General features: G+C 39.2%; 1 protein-coding gene across 2 annotated transcripts in view; it reads right to left on the bottom strand.

Annotated features, from left to right (window-relative positions):
- Positions 1 to 11,943, bottom strand: part of LOC143863660 (potassium channel KOR1-like) — a 71,852-nt gene extending 59,909 nt beyond the window's left edge. Inside the window, exons 1-2 of one of the 2 annotated variants that reach the window (XM_077374396.1) lie at positions 11,787 to 11,943; positions 11,309 to 11,538 (exon numbers count right to left, since the gene is read on the bottom strand). In XM_077374396.1, coding sequence (XP_077230511.1) covers positions 11,309 to 11,529 — 221 coding nt within the window. In that variant the 5' untranslated portion in view covers positions 11,530 to 11,538; positions 11,787 to 11,943. The remainder of the gene's footprint in view (positions 1 to 11,308; positions 11,539 to 11,786) is intronic. The other variant, XM_077374394.1, reaches the window with a different exon arrangement.
- Between the last annotated feature and the right edge of the window lie 8,901 nt (positions 11,944 to 20,844).

Below are 20,844 nucleotides of genomic sequence, written 5' to 3'. Positions count from 1 at the left end.
TGGAAAAGGTATAGAGGGCTGGTGGTGTAAGTTCATTTAGTTATTTCAGCCCCATGTTTCGGCACAGATTCGGCCTCGTTGCTGCCCCTGTTTCAGCACTATACTAGTCCGTTGCTGCCCCCTGTTTCAGCACAGGCTCAGCCCGTGCCGTTTGTGACTCAGCCCCTGTTCATTTCTGTTTATGCTGATCTTATAATTTTAGTTCTGGGGAGCGCGGGTTCGGTTGCATTGATTTATGGTATATATTCTTTAAGAAATATATATGAATATGTTGGTCATTTTCATTAGTCTCGGGCCCAGAAATGTAGAACCTGTATTGAATCCTATCTTGCTCAAGGTCGTCCGAAGCGGATATTGTGTCAAAGTGCCCTGTGCTTGTACTTTTATCTCCCCTTTTTCTCACCAAAAAATGAGGTCAATGACATCCCCTTCCACTTCAAGAGTTGTCCCATATGCCGGATTCGTCTGCTATTGAGCGCCATTATCTTTCGCTTTCCTTCCCTTTCGAGGCTTCTCTTAGTTTTAGAATTTTTCCCTAGATCTCAGGGTTCCCATTTTGTCCATCGACTTCAGAATTTTTCTGTCGGGTCTGGGCTATGACGGAATGTATCTTGAGCCAACCCCTTCCCTTCCTGCCTTAGAGTTTTCGCAGGTTAAGGGATTTCTTCCTCTTTAGAGTCAGTCCTAGAGGGTTTAGGAGTCTGTCCTTCCGTCTTTCAGAGTCAGTCTTCAGCATAGGATTCAGTCCTTCAGTCTTTTAGGAGTCTGTCCTATCATCATAGGGGTTAGGATTCTGCCGAACCCCTCATCAAGTCATGTGATTTTATCCGCTCCTGCAAGGTATAGGATGCTGTCCAACCCTTGCAGAGCTGTAATTCTGTTCATTCCCCCCCGCAAAGCATAGGATGCTGTCCAACCTTTGCGGGATATCGGGAGTCTGTCGTACCCTTATGATGATAGGGTCCTGTCTTCTCGTGTCAAAAATTCCAAAAAAAAAAAGGCATTTCAAAAACACTCAAAAACTCAAAAACATCTAAAAATCAAAAACCTCAAAATCTCGAGTCATTAGGAGTAGTCAATTCCGAACTACGGATGGCTTGATCCCTAGCTGAGGGGTACGTAGGCAGCTCAGGCGTGCTGCTGGCATCCTGAGTTCAGTCACCATTTTGCAAATATTTCCCACAACTTCATAACTTTCACAACTTCAAAACCTTCCAAAACTACAAAAATTCTTCAAAATAACTTTACCAACAATTTTCAAAAGATCCTCCCATAGAGTTAGGAGTCAGTCCTAGGCGTTTGGGGGTGTCGTAGAGTGGGGAGTCTGTCCTGATTGTGTTGCTTTGTCATGTCCGGTCGTGTGAGTGTCCCTAGAGTTAGGAGGCCTCAGGTCGTGGTCGGTTAGACACTTAGTCGAGCCGATGGCTAGACTAGAGCGCGCTTAGATAGCCCACGGTTTTCCTTAGGACACACAGCCTAGTCACACCTAGGGTGTAGGGTTCACTGGCATTAGTTAGGGCATACAGGGAGTCCTAAAAATCACCACTCACTTGAACTTAAGTAATGTCGCAAGAAGCTTTAAAAACTAGTCGGGTCTAGTTAATCGAGTCTAGGATAGCGGTTCTAGAGGGTTAGGCATTGTAGTTTAGCATAGGTCGCCGAACTACGTTGGCTCTGATTCTTCCCGAGGCCGGGATACGTAGTGCAGCTAAGATGGATGGCAATCTTGGTCCGAGTCAATTATCGCATTAGAGTCTAGGGTTTGTCATGTTGTATGTTTTTGCTGTGTTTTCTTACTTTCCTGTACAGATCCTATACCTTTAGCTGTAGCATGCATGCGTTTGCCCATCAGAACATAGACACCAATTAGGCATGGCACTCATAACCTAGCTATTCTTAGGTGTCATATCTTTCATTTCTTTTTGTGTGTGCTTCTTATTCATCTCCGAGACATGCATGATTAGCTAGACGTTATCTCGGGGATATTCGTTCCCATTTCACATGATTTTTACCCAAAACTCTTCAAAGTTAATAATAAATGGCATAAGAGACCAGGTGCTCGCACTTGGGCGAATCGGGGGCGCCTAATCCCTTCCCCATTCGTCATCAGGCACGGACCTTTTATATCTCTGGTTATCTGTTGCGACAGAGCACAGCATGGGATCCAGGGCCTACTTCCTTGGATGGCGACTCTTTCTTTGTTTAAGGTGCGTCTCGAATCCGGGCTGGTCCCCGAATCGAGAGGTATCTAACTTCACATCGCCGCTCATGCTGTGAGGGGCACTCTTTCGAGAGTTCCTCGGCGGAGCTCTCCTTCACGTGGATGATCCCGAGACTCGCGTGGGGGCACGTCCCCCCGCCCCTCTCGGATCGGGTTCCACACCATGAAAGACACATGCCATAATGTCTTGCCTTTATTTTTCCATGGAACCATTGCCCAACTTTCCATCAACTCTTGGAACTTGCCGGGAATACCCAAACTACCCCAAATCTGTGTAGAAGTCTGCCCCGTACCTCTCTAGCCATCTTACAATGGACTAGGATATGGTCGACGGACTCCCCCGCCTCCATACATAATGCGCAATGGTCGATGATTAGCATTTTCTTTTCCTGAGGAAATCAATAGTTTGAATCCTCTCTAGACAAGCAGCCCATCCAAAGAAGCAAACCCTTGGCAGTGTTTTGATGGCCCATAATTTGGCTACTTTAGAGGAATTGAGGCAAGGTAGAAACTTATGGTAAAAAGATTTGACTGAAAATTCCCCATCTGAGAGTTCCAGACCCATATTCTTTTATCTTCCCCATCTAGCTTAATATAACATTACTCCAATGTCTGCGAAAACCTTCCTACCAATGATAGGAAGAAATGTATGTTAGGAAAAATCAATGATAGACCTTTAAATTTATAGGGGTCCAACTCGGGTCGATTTTTGGGATTTCGGGTTGAGCTTTTACCTTAAAATCGGGTCGGGTCGCTAGCGGGTCGGGTCGCTAGCAAATCATTAATAATCGAGAAGAAAGGAAGACATGGTAGCGCCTCATGAGGAATAAGAAGATGAAATGGGAAAACTTAGTTTTCTTCATCTCCTTGGTATTAGGACTTCTAAATTATTAGTTCCTCCCTACAAAAGTAGCTTCGTTTGGTTGTTAGTAAAAAAAAATCCATTAGATTTTTGTGGAAAAAGGGAAGAGACAAGGGAGGGGACAAGCATTTATTAGCATTTATTAGACAAGGGTTTCATTATGAGTAGAGAGAGAGAGGGAAGAGAGAGGAAGAGAGAGAGCACCAGTCCCTAGAAAATTACATGGAGACTTCGAGGGTAAAGCTGATGTCACCTCGATTTTTGTTTTTTACTAACCACTTGCTAACTTCCTTAGCTAACCACTTGCTAACTTCCTTATCCCTTCTAAAAACATGTTAGTGCCAAAATATTTGAAACACACCTATTTAAATGACATCCCAATACACTACATACTTTTTATGATTAACAACTAATGATTCTCATAACTAATATGTTACCCCATAACCAGTGGCGGAGCCAGGATTTATACATGGGGGGGGGGGTGGGGGGGGGGGGGTTGCAGGCTTCAAATTTTAAAGGGGGTTGGGCCCAAATTGAGTTGGGCCTATTAAGGAGTTTAGCCCAACTCAACAGGGGCAGGTGCCCCCCTTATGCTATACATGTAGCTCCGCACCTCCGCCCCTGCCCATAACCTTTAACACATCATCTTTTCCCTCCCATGCAAGTTCATTCAAGTCACTTAACATCCCTTACCACTTGAAGAACGACTTTGACCACAATGTCAGAAGGAAGGGAGCGTCAATTACAACCTTAATATTCATCTTTTTGCGCCTTGAAGGATATATTGCCGTCCATTAGATGTAAAATTCATCTTTGATTTCATGAAGTCCCAGATGATGTGCCTAGTATGGCAAACCACTGCAGCACCAATATTTGCAACCCCCAAGAGGAAGAAGACCCCATGTCTGGATAGAAGGATGTCGCTTGCATGATCCATTGGAAGTTTTAGCATGCAGTAGTACTTGTCGACTTAGGTGCATTAGCCACATATATAGACATGGGTTTAGTACTTTGTACATCATACCCCCAGTTCGCTTAGCCACCTTTGGGTCTAATACATTATGACTGCCCCTAGAATCTATCAAGATTAGTAGATTACCACATGATGGCTTTTGATATATCTTTTAACATGCATGGTTCAATTACACCGTTTAAATCTCGTTTTAATGCTTTGCCATTTAAAACTCCGTTTAAAATTCTTACCATATACACGTTTTTTTGGAGATGAGTGTAGCATGTAGGAAGCAACATGTGTATAAGATCAGTGTAGCAGAGATGCAAATGCTTAGATGGATGTGCGGCCACACAAGGTTAGATAGAATTAAAAATGAAGACATCCGTAAAAAGGTGGGGGTGGAAACAATTGAGGAGAAGATGAGAGAGCACTGCTTAAAAAGGCTTGGGCATATCCAGCGTAAGCCTTTGGATGCTCTAGTGAGAAGAAGTGACTCGTGCCAAGTTGATGGAGTAAAAAGAGGTAGGGGCAGACCGAAAACAACTTGGGTAGAAACAGTGAGGAAAGACTTGATGGCTAGGAACATAACAAAGAACATGACCTTGGATAAGAGAGAATAGAAGAAAATGATCCATGTAGACGAACCCAATCAGGATTAGACTTAGTCAATTTGAGCCGGGTAGATTCTTTCACTTTCTTCATGAAAATTTTCTAAAGGATTCATTAGCCGACCCCAACTAGTTTGGGACAAAGGCTTGGTTGAGTTGAAACACGTTTTTTGGCCAACTCTCAAACTTTACAGCTACTATATTTTTAAATTACTAAATTTTAAATGCATTTTTTTGTATTTCCATTTTTTTAAAGTATAGTTTTTTGAACCAAAACCGTATTAAACTTGAATTTTTGCCGCTCCGTTTTATTGCCGAATCACGTTTTGCTAACTATGGTCCCACCTAGTCCCATGCCTAGACAAGCCCCCACTTAAGACCGTAACATTTGACCATGCTTCTACATCTGCCACCTTCAACAGCCCACTGTGTAGCAGCTTTCACTCTGTCCTCTTTCCAAGTAATCCTCTCCATAGGTCACCCCTTCGATGAACAGGCAACGTGGTGATTGCTATAGTCTCGTCAACCATTTCACCTATCTTGATGGGCCAAGACGTGGCTCTAATACTAGATTATATATCCTTAGAGAAAGAAGATAAAATGTAGGGAAAATGACCAAATAGAAGGGGTTTCTACTGACTATGACATTTGACGAGGGATGTTTTGTAAATCACCAATCAAAAGTGCATATGACTAAAATGCCCTTGATTCTCTCTCTCTCTCTCTCTCTCTCTCTCTCTCTCTCCCCCTATCAAATCACCTTTTTGAAATGATTACATTTAGAATACAAATCCCAAAACCCACCTTTTTCTCTCTTCTTCTTCTTCCTCCCACCTACGTACGTATGAAAAACCCAAAAACCTCCATTTTTGAAACCCAAAAACCTCCATTTTTGAAACCCAAAAACCTCCATTGTTAGATGCCAAAAGCTCCATTCTATTGCTGAAAACCTAATTTTTAGATGTCAAAGCCTCCCTAACCCTTCATTGCATTGGAAATCGCCTCCATTTACAACAACTATTGCAAAAAAACATTATTAGATTCCGAAATCGTAAAAATCTTCACTAGAAACCACCATTCCATTACACAAAGCCTCCATTCAATGGAAAGGTGTGTATTTCTAGCCCTCTCCTTTTTCTTTCAATTATAAGGCATGTTTATAAACTTGAATGAAAGTTTTCCATGTTAAACTACTGTTTTCCACTTTATAATCATTGTTATTTTACTGTAAACTACTAATTTCTTAAGTTAAACTACTATTTCACTATGATAAACCACTACTGAAGTGGGTGTTTATAAGTGGTTTATATAGCTTCTTTGGTTAAGAATCCTCAGTAGTGGTTTATAATCCTAAGTAGTGATTTATTAAGGCTTACCAGTGGTTTAGAGTGTTTATAATTGGTTTATAAGGATTAACAATGGTTTAAAGTGTTTATAAGTGATTTATACAGGGTGAGCAGTAGTTTATAGTGTTTATAAGTGATTTATACAGGCTTATCAGTGGTTTAGAGTGTTTACAACTGGTTTATATAGTGTAAACAGTGGTTTACATAAGCCTATCAGTGATTTAGAGTGTTTATAAGTGATTTATATAGGCTTATCAGTGGTTTAGAGTGTTTATACATGGTTTATACAGGGTAAGAAGTAGTTTATAGTGTTTATAAGTGGTTTATATAGGCTTATCAGTGGTTTAGAGTGTTTACAACTCGTTTATATAGGGTAAACAGTGGTTTATCTAAGACTATCAGTGGTTTAGAGTGTTTATAAGTGGTTTATATTGGCTTATTAGTGGTTTAGAGTGTTTATACATGGTTTATACAGGGTAAGAAGTAGTTTATAGTGTTTATAAGTGGTTTATATAGGCTTATTAGTGGTTTAGAGTGTTTACAACTGGTTTATATAGGGTAAACAGTGGTTTATATAAGCGTATCAGTGATTTAGAGTGTTTATAAGTGGTTTATATAGGTTTATCAGTGGTTTAGAGTGTTTATACATGGTTTATACAGGGTAATAAGTAGTTTCTAGTGTTTATAAGCGGTTTATATAGGCTTATCAGTGGTTTAGAGTATTTACAACTCGTTTATATAGGGTAAACAGTGGTTTATCTAAGCCTATCAGTGGTTTAGAGTGTTTATAAGTGGTTTATATAGGCTTATCAGTGGTTTAGAGTGTTTATACATGGTTTATACAGGGTAAACAGTGGTTTACAGCGTTCATAAGTATTTTATATAATCATAGCAGTGGTTTAGAGGATTTATAAGTGTATAATTTTTGGTAAATAATGGTTTAGAGTGTTTATAAGTTGTTTATATAAGCCTAACAATGGTTTAGATTGTTTATAACTGGTTTATATAGGCTTAACAGTGGTTTAGAGTGTTTATAAGTTGTTTATACAGTATAAGCAGTGGTTTATATAGGGGTAAGTAGTAGTTTAGATTATTTACAAGTGGTTTATATAGGGTAAACAGTTGTTTAGAGTGTTTATAAGTTGTTTATACAGTGTAAGCACTGGGTTAGAGTGTTTATAAGTGGTTCATGTAAGCCTAGCAGCGGTTTAGAGTGTTTATAAGTTGTTTATATAAGCCTAACAGTGGTTTATAGTGTTTATAAGTGATTTATATAGGCTTAACAGTGGTTTAGAGTGTTTATAAGTTGTTTATACAGTGTAAGCAATGGTTTATAGTGTTTGTAAGTGGTTTATATAGGGGTAAGCAGTGGTTTAGAGTTTTTACAAGTGGTTCATATAGGGTAAACAGTGGTTTAGAGTGTTTATAAGTTGTTTATAGTGTAAGCACTGGTTTATATAGGGGTAAGCAGTGGTTTAGAGTATTTACAAGTGGTTTATATAGGGTAAACAGTTGTTTAGAGTGTTTATAAGTTGTTTATACAGTGTAAGCAGTGGTTTAGAGGATAACGGAGAGAGGTACACGAACCTGCGGGGCATTGTGGCCCTCTAATGGACGGTTGGGATCATCCCATGAGAGAAAGAGGGCATTGTGGCCCTCTAATGGACGGTTGGGATCATCCCATGAGAGAGAGAGGGGCATTGTGGCCCTCTAATAGACGGTTGGGATCATCCCATGAGAGAGAGGGGGCATTGTGGCCCTTTAATGGACGGTTGGGATCATCCCACGAGAGAGAGAGAGAGAGAGAGAGAGAGAGAGAGAGAGAGAGAGGGGCATTGTGGCCCTCTAATGGACTGTTGGGATCATCCCATGAGAGAGAAAAGAGAGGAATTGTGGCCCTCTAATTGATGGTTGGGATCATCCCATGAGAGAGAGGGGGCATTGTGGCCCATTAATGGACGGTTGGGATCATCCCATGAGAGAGAGAGGGGGGCATTGGGGCCCTCTAATGGACGGTTGGGATCATCCCACGAGAGAGAGAGAGAGAGGGGGCATTGTGGCCCTCTAATGAACTGTTGGGATCATCCCATGAGAGAGAAAGAAAGAGGAATTGTGACCCTCTAATTGATGGTTGGGATCATCCCATGAGAGAGAGAGAGAGAGAGAGAGAGAGAGAGAGAGAGAGAGAGAGAGGTGACGGTATTTTAAAAATGAGGGTATTTTTGTCCTAAACCCATGCAAACCAGTCACCATCACTGTAAATTGGTTATTTCCAAGTCTCCCCTCTTCAAATGTCATAGTCAGTAGAAAGCCCTTTCATTTGGTCATTTTCCCTAAAATGTAAGACAAAATACCTCATGTGCGGATCTTTGTTTTCTTCAACTCATTAGTATTTTTCATGACTTTTCCATTACAACTCTTTACCTTAGACACTAGTTCCTCCCTACAAACTAGCTAACAACTTATTAACTTCCCCATCCCTCGTAACAACATTTTAATGTGAACATACTTGAAACACACTCATTAAAATGACATCCTAATCCACTATAAACTCTTTTAAATACCTACTAATTATTCCAGTTCCTGGAACCCAAAAAAACTAATGATTCTCATAACTAACATGTTACCCACAACCTTATGACATCATCCTATGATCTCCCATTCAAGTTCTGCATGTTCATGCAGGCATATAATATCCCCTACCCCTTGAAGAATGACCTCGTCCTCATGTTCGAAATGAAGGAAACTTGCATTACAACTTGACAAATTTCCCTTGTGTGCCTTGAAGAATATATTGTCATCCATCAGATGTAAAATCCTTCTCTAATTGTATAAATTGCCAGACAATGAGTCCAAGTGTGGCTAACCATCGCACCCTAATAATATTTCGCAATCCCAAGCGAAAGAACGGGCATATTAGCATGGAAGGGCGTCCCTTTCATGGTCCATTGAAAAGATTTGCCATTCATCGTTTTTCATCAACTTAGTCCCATCAAGACACGGGTTTAGGGTTTAGTTGGTTTAATTGAGCAAATTAGATTCATAACATTTTTTAAACCTATCTCATACCAGGCTGGGACCCACATAGCCCCAACCTAGGCAGGTCCCCCACTTAGGTTCATAACATTCTTAGAATCTAAAAAAATTGGATTAAATGACACCATGAAAGCACCGTATTTAAAAATTATTTGTGAGTGGCATCATTAGAACCGTTCATGTGGAGAGTGTCCTATCGAAAGACATGTAACTATCCAAGTCCTTTTAAGGTTGGAGATTAAAGACTGCTCAACATTTTTTAAAAGGAAAAGCTCATTTCCGACCAAGCTGGAGAGCCAGCATTATGTCATGTAGTGTTTTTATGCCTTATTGCTAATGAAGTGTTAGGCTCAGACTAGAAAAAAACAAACCATGACGCCACCATTGTTACCTTTTCCGTGTACATTATTAGTACAGCCAAAGGGGTATCTATCATACGAGATTTGATCAGATACACGGCAAAGAAAGTTGAGTATTGCCCACCTATATATCCAAAAAACTACCACAAATGAAGGATTAGGACTCAGGAATATCCTTCATAGAGAAGTTTTTTGCGGCATGGCCAGCTGTGGGGAGCAACAAATGAATGATTTGGATCATCCAAATAGGTGGGCCCCAATGTTCTTTTTTTTTTATCTCTGTATTTTCCAAGTAATTATACGCCCGTTTATCATATATAGAAGGAAAACACTTCCAATTGGAAAATAAAATCTCCAAACTAAGTTCTATAGAGATCAATTTCCTAGTCTAATAGCATTTTCAACCCTTTAAAACGGCAGTTTTGTTTCCCAACGAGAATGATATTTCCACCCCCTTCTGTTTGTCTTCAGTTTCAGTTTCAAGGAGTTTTATGGTCATTTTTCTTTCAACTTTCTCTACTTAGAAATGAAATTTCCACCCTAATCTCAAAACTGTTGCTGGACCCAATCATCATCACATGCCACGCACGCAATGATTACAAAATGATTAAAATGTGGGCCCCATCTTAGATCTTTAACAGATGTGGGCCCCATCAAAATGAGAGCCAAAATTTCAAAGATGGGGCCCAGTGTAAGCCGGAATGGCCCAGTATATTTAAAAATTTACCTTACAGCCCACACCTATGATGATCCAAACCGTCCATTTGATGGGCCACAATGTAAATAAATTGTGCCCGAAAAATCATTTCTGTAGGATAATCATAGCCCTCCAATATATGGAGGAACTACACATTTTGGAAATCTCTATAGATCGGAGGGTTGAAATCATCATATTGAAATGATTTTTGGGGAACAACCTATCTACCTGGTGGTCCAACAAATGAGCGGTTTGGATCATCCTATGGTGCGGTTACGGCACTTTTCAAAAATAGTAAATATGTTGTGTCCAAAAAATCATATCCATAGGATGATCCTAGCCCTCCGATATATAGAGGAACTGCACATTAATTAAGAAAACCTCTATAGAACGGAGGGTTAAAATCATCATATGAAAATCTCTATAAATCAGAGGGTCGTAATCATCCTATGGAAACACAACCTATCTACGTGGTGGCCCATCAAATGGACGGTTTGCATCATCCTATTGTTTGGGCCTTACAGTACTTTTCAAAAATATCGAACTACACGGGCTAACACCGTATAAATCTCAATTTTCGAAAAATACTGGACTACTCGGGTTTACACTATGAAATGAGAAATTATATGGTGGCCGACCGTGTGGAAACAAAGGCGGAGAGAGAGAAAACTCCCCACCCTTGATTTTTTATCCAACAAAAGCTTGCTTGGATAAAAAATCAAGGGTGAGGGGTTTTCTCTCTCGGTACATGTGTAAAGGTTGGCCACCATATAAAATCTCCTATGAAATATCTCCTAAAACCTATCCATTAGATAGGCCAAAAACTAAATAGGTTGTTCCCCAAAAATTATTTTCATAGGTTGATCCTAACCATTCGATCTATAGAGGGTTAGGATCAACCCTCTAATATGCGGTCCCTCTATAGATCGGAGGGTTAGGATCAACCTATGGAAATGATTTTTAGGGCCCAACCTATTTAGTTTGTGGCCCATCTAATGGACGGTTTGGATCATCTTATAGTGTGGGCCGTACGGTACTTTTTGAAAAATAATAATAGACTATAAGGCCTTTTATCATATAAAAAGTTAAAAACTCCCCCAAAAAGAACGAAGTAGTTTCTTTCTACGGTTGTGTTTTTTTTCAATGGCTTTCTTTCTACTGTTTCAAAACGGAATAAGAGAGAGAGAGAGAGAGAGAGAGAGAGAGAGAGAGAGAGAGAGAGACCTGTTATCAGGAGGAAAGACGAATCCTGAAGAACAACCTCTGAGTCCATTAATAACGATTTCTCTAGTGAGTCGTCTCCGATTCCATTCGAGTCCGAGTTCCTTTGAAAGCAAGTCGAATCGACTCGCACGTGATGAGTTAATCCGATCTCTCAACTCCTCCACTTCAAATTCCTCCTCCTCTTCGTTATCCTTAATCCTAGAAGCTCTAGGTGTCACCATTCCAACAATCTATAACAAAATCCAAAACATTTATATCTATAAAATCAAAATAAAATCAATTTTCCTAAATGCATGCAATCAAACATCCTTCATCAAAAACCCTAATTTTAATTCCAAAATCATCTCTCCTTCAGAAAATAAAATTCATAGATCTTCATTGAAAACCTAGATCTTCGAACAAAAAAAAATCATCTCTTTTCCAAGGAGAAAAATCAAGACTGTGATCATCATCGAATGGTGAGAATTTGAGATCTTACCGAGAAATTGCTTTTTTTATGGACGAGAATCACGGGAGTTCTAACGTGGAGTGATTATAAAGGAGCTTTTGAGAGAGAGAGAGTTATAACCTGGTTTTATACGTTCACGTTTTCTGTTTATCTTATCATGAATTCATGATTCGAAATCTAAAATACTCCATAGTGCGCATTTTAAGGGAGGGTCGAAACTTAAAATGGATGCTTATATCTACACGATCATGTTTTGATAATAGGACGATCTAACCTTGTTTTCCCTTTTAAACCGCTGTCAAAAGCTATTAGAATTTGGGAAATGGTAGGCCACCACCTCCTCGGATAAAAAGAGGCGTTGTAAATACGCTACAGGAGGTGGGCTGAGGAAGAAAAGCGAATATATATCATTTCCCTCAGATTTGACACTTGACAGCTGTTTAAATAGGGTAAAACAAGGTGAGTTGGTCTCATTACCAAAACATGGAATAAACACAAAAAAGGGAATGTTATCAGCACTACGATATTTTGATGATGGCACTCCTCACTTTATTAAAAAGTAAGGTATGGTCCACACCATAGGATGATCCAAACCGTCCATTAGATGGGTCACAGCCTAAATAGGTTGTGCCCCAAAAATCATTTCCATAGGTTGATTCTAACCCTCCGACTATAGAGGGACTGAATCTTAGAGGGTTAGGATCAACCTATGGAAATGATTTTTGGGGCACATCCTATGGTGTGGGCCATACTGTACTTTTTAATAAAGTGAGGAGTGCCATCATCAAAATATGGTAGTGCTGATAACATTTTCCCATACAAAAATCGTTCTTGTTTGTTATGAAAAATTATCTATCGTACCACATGCATGAAGGAATGCCACGTTTGGGTTTATGAATATTGTCGGCCATCACAAGTCCCATCGGTCCTGGACCTTCTCATATTGGATGATTAATTCTAGACCTTTGATCGCCAATTAACAAAGCGGCACGCACCAAGATTTTAATAAGTTTTTTATTTTTTACATACCTCAATCGTAATTAGAGCTATGTTCAACATGGGACCTGAAACGATTGGTTAGCCCTCTCATGCCCATCAGATCAATGGTCCCTCTATCAACTAGTACACACAACATTCAAGTGGGCTGGAAAATACAGAGTGGTAATATTTTTTGGGTAGTGATATCCGCACCACCATCTATCTATCTATACTACGAAACATGTAACATTTCAAATGTCATTAGCCTTTTTTAGAAAAAGTTTTTCCTGGAAAGTATTTTCCCCTATACCATGTTTTAAACTTTTGATGGGATGGGCCTATATTCTATACCCAATAATAGCATGGGTAGAGTCCACTATTTTACACTTGTTCCGATGCGCCCACCAGCTCTATCCAAACCTATACATATATCATGGGACCAACTATTTTACACCTCATGCTATGATGGGGTGGGGCCCAATATTTAATGACCATGTCTAGGACGGGTGATGCCAACTGTCTCTACCCACACCAATCTAGAAGGTGGGACCCACCAATTTTCCCATAATGTTACTAATGAGGTGGGGGTCTACCGTCCCTACCCAAATCTATGCATTTGACTGGAGCCCACCATTTTACATCTCATGTTTTGATGGCGTGGGGCCCATCATTTTACAACCGTATATGCATAGCATGGGTCTGAATACTAGTATTTCAATAAGGGCGTTACTCACTTTGTTTAACACTTCGGATGTCAGATAGCATCTGAGTATTGTGACAGCTTTGGAAAACCTATTAGAGTAAAACAAAGTGAGAGTACCATTATCATTTATCAAAACATGCCAGTGCCGATATCAGCCCCTTCCTTGAGATTAAATTAAAAAATTCTATATTCGTGCTCCCTTGATACACTTTTATTTGATTTACACATTTTTAATTGACTACTACGGCCCTGGAAGGCCAGTGGTAGCTCTACTATTCCTTTACCATCTTTGAAGCTAACATCCAACCTTTGATTAAAGAAAACTATTGGATTGGGGTAAGTGTATTTGAGCCATATCCGATCTCTCAAGCACAGTTCGTGGAAGGATGATGCTGGCAATTGTCCGTCTAGTTTATATTGTTTATGTTAGTGGAGTTTTTGTTTGGCATTTTATTATTGGGGTGGCTTAGAGTGCATTCTCTCTCTCTCTCTCTCTCTCTCTCTCTCTCTCTCTCTCTCTCTCTCTCTTGTAATAGGGTACTCAGTGGAGTTTAGGTAGATGAGCTAAACCCACCAACGATAAGGAGAGTTCATTTAACAAGAAGGTGCTCTTATGATCTCTAGTGGTGCATTAATATAAGAATGTCAGCCCATTGTTACGAAGGGGATGATGGCATTCCTCTTTGTTTTACACTTTTTTAATTAGTTTTTCATGGCTATTATAATAATACTCAAGATGCAATCAGTGTCCAATTATAAAAGTGTAATAATAAAGTGCGTAGTGCCTGTGCCACTCTCTAAATATGGCAAAATGGGGATATCAGTCTCCTTTTGGAATTGTATTGTCCATAGAAACTCAAGAGAGTTGAATAACAACACTACACCTATACTTTGTTGGGTATATAATATAACGACACTACAACTATACTTTACATTTTGCATAGTGTGGGGTCCACAATTTTACACCTGATGTTTTGATGGGATGGGCCCCATTATTTTACAGTTTACATCCATGCATAGCATGGCCAGGAATGCTAGTACCTATATAGAAATGATATTCCCACACCTTGATTTAACAACACGACCTACCCGAACATGAAGTAAAATAGAGATGTTGGAAATTGGAAATCGCTTGAATTTTATATATCACCTTCATGCCTTGGCCCTATTCATTTTAGATTACGGTAACGGATCGTGAGTCCCAAACCTATTATTAGACTCAAAATTAAGGGAAATGTTGTCAGCACTACTGTATTTTGATGAGGGCACTCCTCACTTTATTAAAACTATGGTATGGCGAGCACCATAGGGTGATCCAAACCGTCCATTAGATGGGCCACAGCCTAAATAGGTTGTGCCCAAAAAATCATTTATGTAGGTTAATCCTAACCCTTCGATATGAATGTTAGAGGGTTGATCTAACCCTCGATAGATCGTAGGATTAGGGTCAACCTATGGAATTAAATTTTGGGGCACAACCTATTTAGGCTGTGGCCCATCTAATGGACGGTTCGGATCATCCTATGGTGTGGGACATACCGTACTTTTAATAAAGTTAGGAGTGCCCTCAACAAAATAGAGTAGTGCTGATAACATTTCCCAAAATTAAGCCCCTGTTCGCTTACGATTATGACAACCGATAATCAGTTTGGCATCCTGAGTCAAATAATCGGTTTGGCACTCACAATTGTCTGTCATAATCTAAAACGAACAGGGCCTAAATGTAATTTTGAGTCCAATAATAGGTTTTGGATTCACAATTGGTTGTCCGAGTCTAAAATGAACAAGGCCTTTAGGTTGCCTTGTTTTCAATTCAATTGTGATTAATATTAAGACTGAAAATAAAAAATAACAAAATCAAACTCCTGGTTAGGAGATTACTATCCAAGTCAGATTCTGATCCTTCTAGAGAAGTTTTTTATTTATTACAGGGCGTTTTGAGGCTGAGTTTTCCAATTGAAGCATTGAATAAGTCACCAATTGAAGCATTGATTAAGTCACAAGCGTAAAGTAGTAAGTTACTCAACCAGGCACACAGAGAAGGACGTGTACGTAAGGTAGCTTTATATTCTTAATTTGGGTGTTGTCTCCATTCACGAGGTGGCTGACCAGAGGTGGCTGGTCTGAATTGTGACAGACCAGCTGCGAAAAGCCAGCTTAGCAAATCCCTCTTAATTTAGGGTCTGATTGGCTGAAGGATGAACTTTATTACAGCAAAAAACATTTTTCTAAGTAAATATAAAAATCATACATAGAAAAGGTTAGTGGCCGGTCAGTCTTAGTTAGATAAAACTCCATGATTACTTACCAAAACATTAGAATTAATTTTATTCGAGGTAGAGAACCATAGAAATTTTTGGCCTCTTTGGTTACCTCTAAAAATAATTTTGCATATGATCTTTCATACAAATGGTTTTGAAGTGGAATAGGGTTAATTTTAGATAATAATTAATATAGTTTCACGTATGATATTGTTAATGCCTTCTAAGGAGGCTTTAATGTTCAGTTTGTATATATGGTTAAACTAAAACATAATGTCTGAAAAGGGAAATGATATATTCGCCCCTTCTTCTTACTTGGGCCACAGCTTGTAGTGTGAAAGGGTAGTCATAAATACACTAGAGGGTGACTTAACTCAACTTCATATTTATGATCATTAGAAGCTTAACCAAGGTTTAAAGGTCCAGATTTATCAATAATTACCAATATTTATAAAGCATTAGGAGCTTCATCTCGGCCATCGTCTGGTCCGTTCATCTCTTTGATATTGGAGATTACACTAGTTTGACAATCCGTACCATTTGATCAGTGACTAATATAGCATGGATGAGTAGGAAAAAAAAAAAAAACTCCCAATAGTTCAAGGGAAACATAGAAAAATGGGGTGACTTTCTGGTGGCGGCCATGTGTATAAGAAGGGTATACTGTTTTGCGTCCATGTGGGCCTTGCTCTTATTTTTCTTTAAAACCTAATAATATAAAATGTTATCCCTCGTGGAGCATATAAGCCTACAATACATGTGATTAGTGTGACCTTGATTACATCATAATATCACTAGCGAATAGATTACTAATATCATAATACTTCTAGCACTATCTATATACTCTATCTATAAAGGTTCAGATGATTAGCCTTTTTACTTATATCCTTCTTATAATTTCTACTTGTATTGTTCACATCTTTTCACTTTGGCCCTGTTTGGATTGCCGGAAAAAACATTTCCTATGGAAAAAATTTTCCCAGAAAATTTTTTCTTTCCAGAATTTAGAAGGAAATGATATGATGTTACAAAATAATCCTAACCATGGTTGTGGCCTTAGCAAGATCGATGGCCGAGATCATATTTGTTGGTTAGTTATTGTTATATGAAAAGACATAACCATTTAGAGAAGAGATGTAAATGTATTGAAAGGTTGTTTGAGGGATGAGCCAGCGTGATGAGGAGTTGCATCCCTTCCCTTGAACATCTATAAAGCTCTCCATGGGTCCCTACTTGCACACATCGATTATCGCAGCCCATCCTTTGCAATCCACGGCAAAAGGAAGAGGAAGCCGGTCCCCATCACCGTAGGTCGTCCGTTGGGCCGTGCCACGGCACACAATTGGTTCTCACATACAATACTCAGTCAATCTATCTTAAGGGAAAATTAGTTAGATTGGCGAGAATCACAAAAAACACAAAAATGTGACTCCGACGAAACATCAAACATGGCATTGTGGGTCGTTCGTTGGGCCGTGCCACAACACACAAACGATTTTCAATTCAGAAAATCACAATATTGTAATTCTGGCGAGACACCAGGCGTGTCACCGTGGGCCGTCCGTTGGGCCGTGCCACGGCACACAATTAGCTCTCATATGAGACCAACTAGGGCCAGATAACCCTATACTTGAGGCGCACATCACCGTTGGGCAGAAGCACAACCCCAAACCAGGTTACCCAGGCCTAGCCCTCTCACACCGCCTATTTGTGCAAAACAACAGTCATCCGTTGGGCTAAGTGCTGCTCTTGGACAAATAGTCGCAATTAAAAGTGGTTCATAGTCCATAAATGTGTCATTGTATGCGACACGGTTCTCAAAATTAACCACTTAACATTAAGCGATTTCGTTTCCCAGTCGGAATTGCAGTTATTTGTTCATTCATTTAGTGACCAATCATAACAAGATATAGTTCAATTTCAACTAAAAATAATGATCAATGTAATAAACTTGTGTATACAAAACCAACTTTCAAGTTCCATGATCAAACATAATTCAATATTTTAGGTTTTGAAAATACACACTATCAGTTTATTATAACCATAAGCTTAGGTTTTAAGCATATCTGGCATGAACTAATGTGCATTCAAGTTAAAAGTTTAGTCCCATATATAATTTCAACTAATCATGTTAACCCTTAAGTTATATGCAAAACATAAAGCATATAAACAACATATAGGGGTTCTTAAGTTAAGAATTAGAAACCAAAGGTGTTCATTGACTGAGTTTTAATCATTAAACAACATCAAAACTTTACATAATTGGGTCTCCATGGCATTTAGTTAATTCTTTAAGAGTTCGAAATAAAAATCAAACTCAAGGCCCACTTTAAAAAACCCAAAAGTTATAAAATTACACTGGAATTTCAAAATCCAGACTCCAAACAAGAAAACAAACCTTGGAAACGGGTTCAGAATGGTCTAAAACCATAGGAATGGTCTAACCCAAGTCTAAAACCCCAAAATATTTGACTTAAATCAAACTTACAAAACCAAAAGTCTTGATTTTACACTGTAGCTATAAATACAGTGCTTAAATACCAAAAATGTCCTAAAAAATAGGTCCAGAACGGCCCAAATCTCCAAAATATTTGACTTAAAATCAACTTATAAAGTCAAAAGTTTTGAAATTTACACTGTACCTATATGATACAGATCCCAAATGCCAAAACCAACCCCAAAAATGGGGTCAGAAGGGTGCAAAACCCCAAAACTACTATAGCTCGGCCAAAAATCTCACAAAAATGGGCCGAACTGAGCCAAAAACAGTTATGGGCCGGTTTGGGCCAAGTCTGGTGGCAAACAGTGTGCGGATCCTTAATGGATCCTTAACGGGCCCGCGCGCATCTGCCCGTTACTGTCCATCGTCTTTCCCAAACAGTAGAAATTTCAGAAAAATTCAGAAAATTCCAAAAAAAAAAACACCAAAATTTCAATTTATCACTGTGGGTTCATTTGATATCTGATTGAGGCGCACAATACGCCGTTGGACTCGTCTTTCGATGAACTTTGTAACCATGCTGGAAAATATCCGGTCGCCGGCGGCACACTGTTTTTTGGCGAGGTCCAAAACTTCCCCAAAAGTGATTTTTTGATCTTTAAATCGCCACCAAACGGAATCCAGACATCGGATCGACGAACCGTTTATTGCGTTGGATTCGGGAATACGAACAATGTTTCTATGCCATTTAATCATCGATCTGACTCCAGAATTGATGGAGGCACTCAAAATACAAGTTTTCACAAATCCTATTTCAATCACTTTTAATGCGATTTTCTCGCCATTTTCTCATCGGAACCGTGACTCTGATACCACATGATAGTGTTCAATACAACAGGAACACAAGCAACAGATCTTTGGCCGTCCAACTTTGAGAAAAATGCAATTAACAATATGGATTGAATTGAAATAGAAAAGCAACATACCGGGAGCTATGCATGTTTTTTTCTTATTATGTCGGAAAGAATTCCTCTTTGAGTTTCTCCTTGCTCCACAACCTACGGTGATGGGGACTGGCTTCCTCTTCCTTTTGTCGTGGATTGCAAAGGATGGGCTGCGATAATCGATGTGTGCAAGTAGGGACCCATGAAGAGTTTTATAGATGTTCAAGGGAAGGGACGCAACTCCTCATCACGCTGGCTCATCCCTCACCAACCTTTCAATACATTCACATCTCTTCTCTAAATGGTTATGTCTTTTCATATAACCATAACTAATCAACAAATATGATCTCGGTCGTCGATCTTGCTAAGGCCATAACCATGGTTAGGATTATTTCGGCCATCATCTGGTCCGTTCATATCTTTGATATTGGAGATTACACTAGTTTGACAATCCGTACCATTTGATCAGTGACTAATATAGAATGGATGATTAGGAACAAGAAAAACTCCTAATAGTTCAAGGGAAACATAGAAAAATGGGGTGACTTTCTGGTGGCGGCCGCGTGTATAAGAAGGGTATACTGTTTAGCGTCCATGTGGGCCTTGCTCTTATTTTTCTTTAAAACCAGATAATATAAAATGTTATCCCTCGTGGAGCATATAAGCCTAGAATACATGTGATTAGTGTGAACTTAATTACATCAGAATATCACTAGCGCATAGATTACTAATATCATAATACTTCTAGCACTTTCTATATACTCTATCTATAAAGGTTCAGATGATTAGCCTTTCTACTTGTATCCTTCTTATAATTTCTACTTGTATTGTTCACATCTTTTCACTTTGGTCCCGTTTGGATTGCCGGAAAAACATTTCCTATGGAAAAAAATTTCTGCCTTTCCAGAATTTAAAAGGAAATGATATGAATCATATGATTATAGTTAATTAAGTAGGACATTATTGTAATTGGATGTCCCTCTAAGGCTCCGTTCCGTTCGACGTATAAAACAAATTCTACGTCCATTTTTACGTTGAAAGGAACGGAGCCTAAATAACAATTGAAATGGTTTGGTTCAAGTTATATGTTTTCGTGTGTAAAGAAACTTGCAACAGGATAGAATAATTGGTGTCACCTCAGTGTTTCGTGAGTGTGATCTTTGTTGTATTTATAACACAAATATTACACAACATAAGAACAAATTTGAAATTTGAAAACTTTACAAAGTATAAGTGTAGACACCCCATTTTGACCGAACCCTTTAATGTTTTATTTTAAATAATTGCCCTAATAAACTAGTGTTCTAAGGTCCCAAATTGTGCCCTAGGCTAGCTTAGGGTCCCACCAGGGTCCCTGTAAAATTTCGTCAAGATCCGTGCGCGTCTGCCTAGTAAACAAGCTAAGACAGTGTCGTGGGGCAAATTCAGAAGGGTGGTGATTTAGTCAGAAAAGGGGTTGTGTTGGAATTTAGAAAACCAGTTCAAATTTGCCATTTTGGGCTGTCCAGGAGGATATGTGGGTACACAGATTAGTGTACAACACAATTAGGGGGTGTATTATCCTGAACCTGGGCAATTTCGTAATTTCTGAAGATGCTTTTCTTCCCCTCCAAGTCACCATTAGGCCCTAAGCTAGGTTAGTGAGAGCTTTAGGACTAGAATTAGCCAGAGGGGAATCCTAGGTAATTAGGCTTCCTTTGATCCCAGCCCTTAAACAAAAGCGGATTTGAAGGGCTAGGATCAATAGGAGGGAGAGATTTTC

This window comes from Tasmannia lanceolata, unplaced genomic scaffold (assembly GCF_043159265.1).
Source record: "Tasmannia lanceolata isolate RefF3 unplaced genomic scaffold, GAP_Taslan_0.1 ptg000044l, whole genome shotgun sequence".
Taxonomy (NCBI): Eukaryota; Viridiplantae; Streptophyta; class Magnoliopsida; order Canellales; family Winteraceae; genus Tasmannia; species Tasmannia lanceolata.
This window is presented reverse-complemented; position numbering and strand designations above follow the sequence as displayed.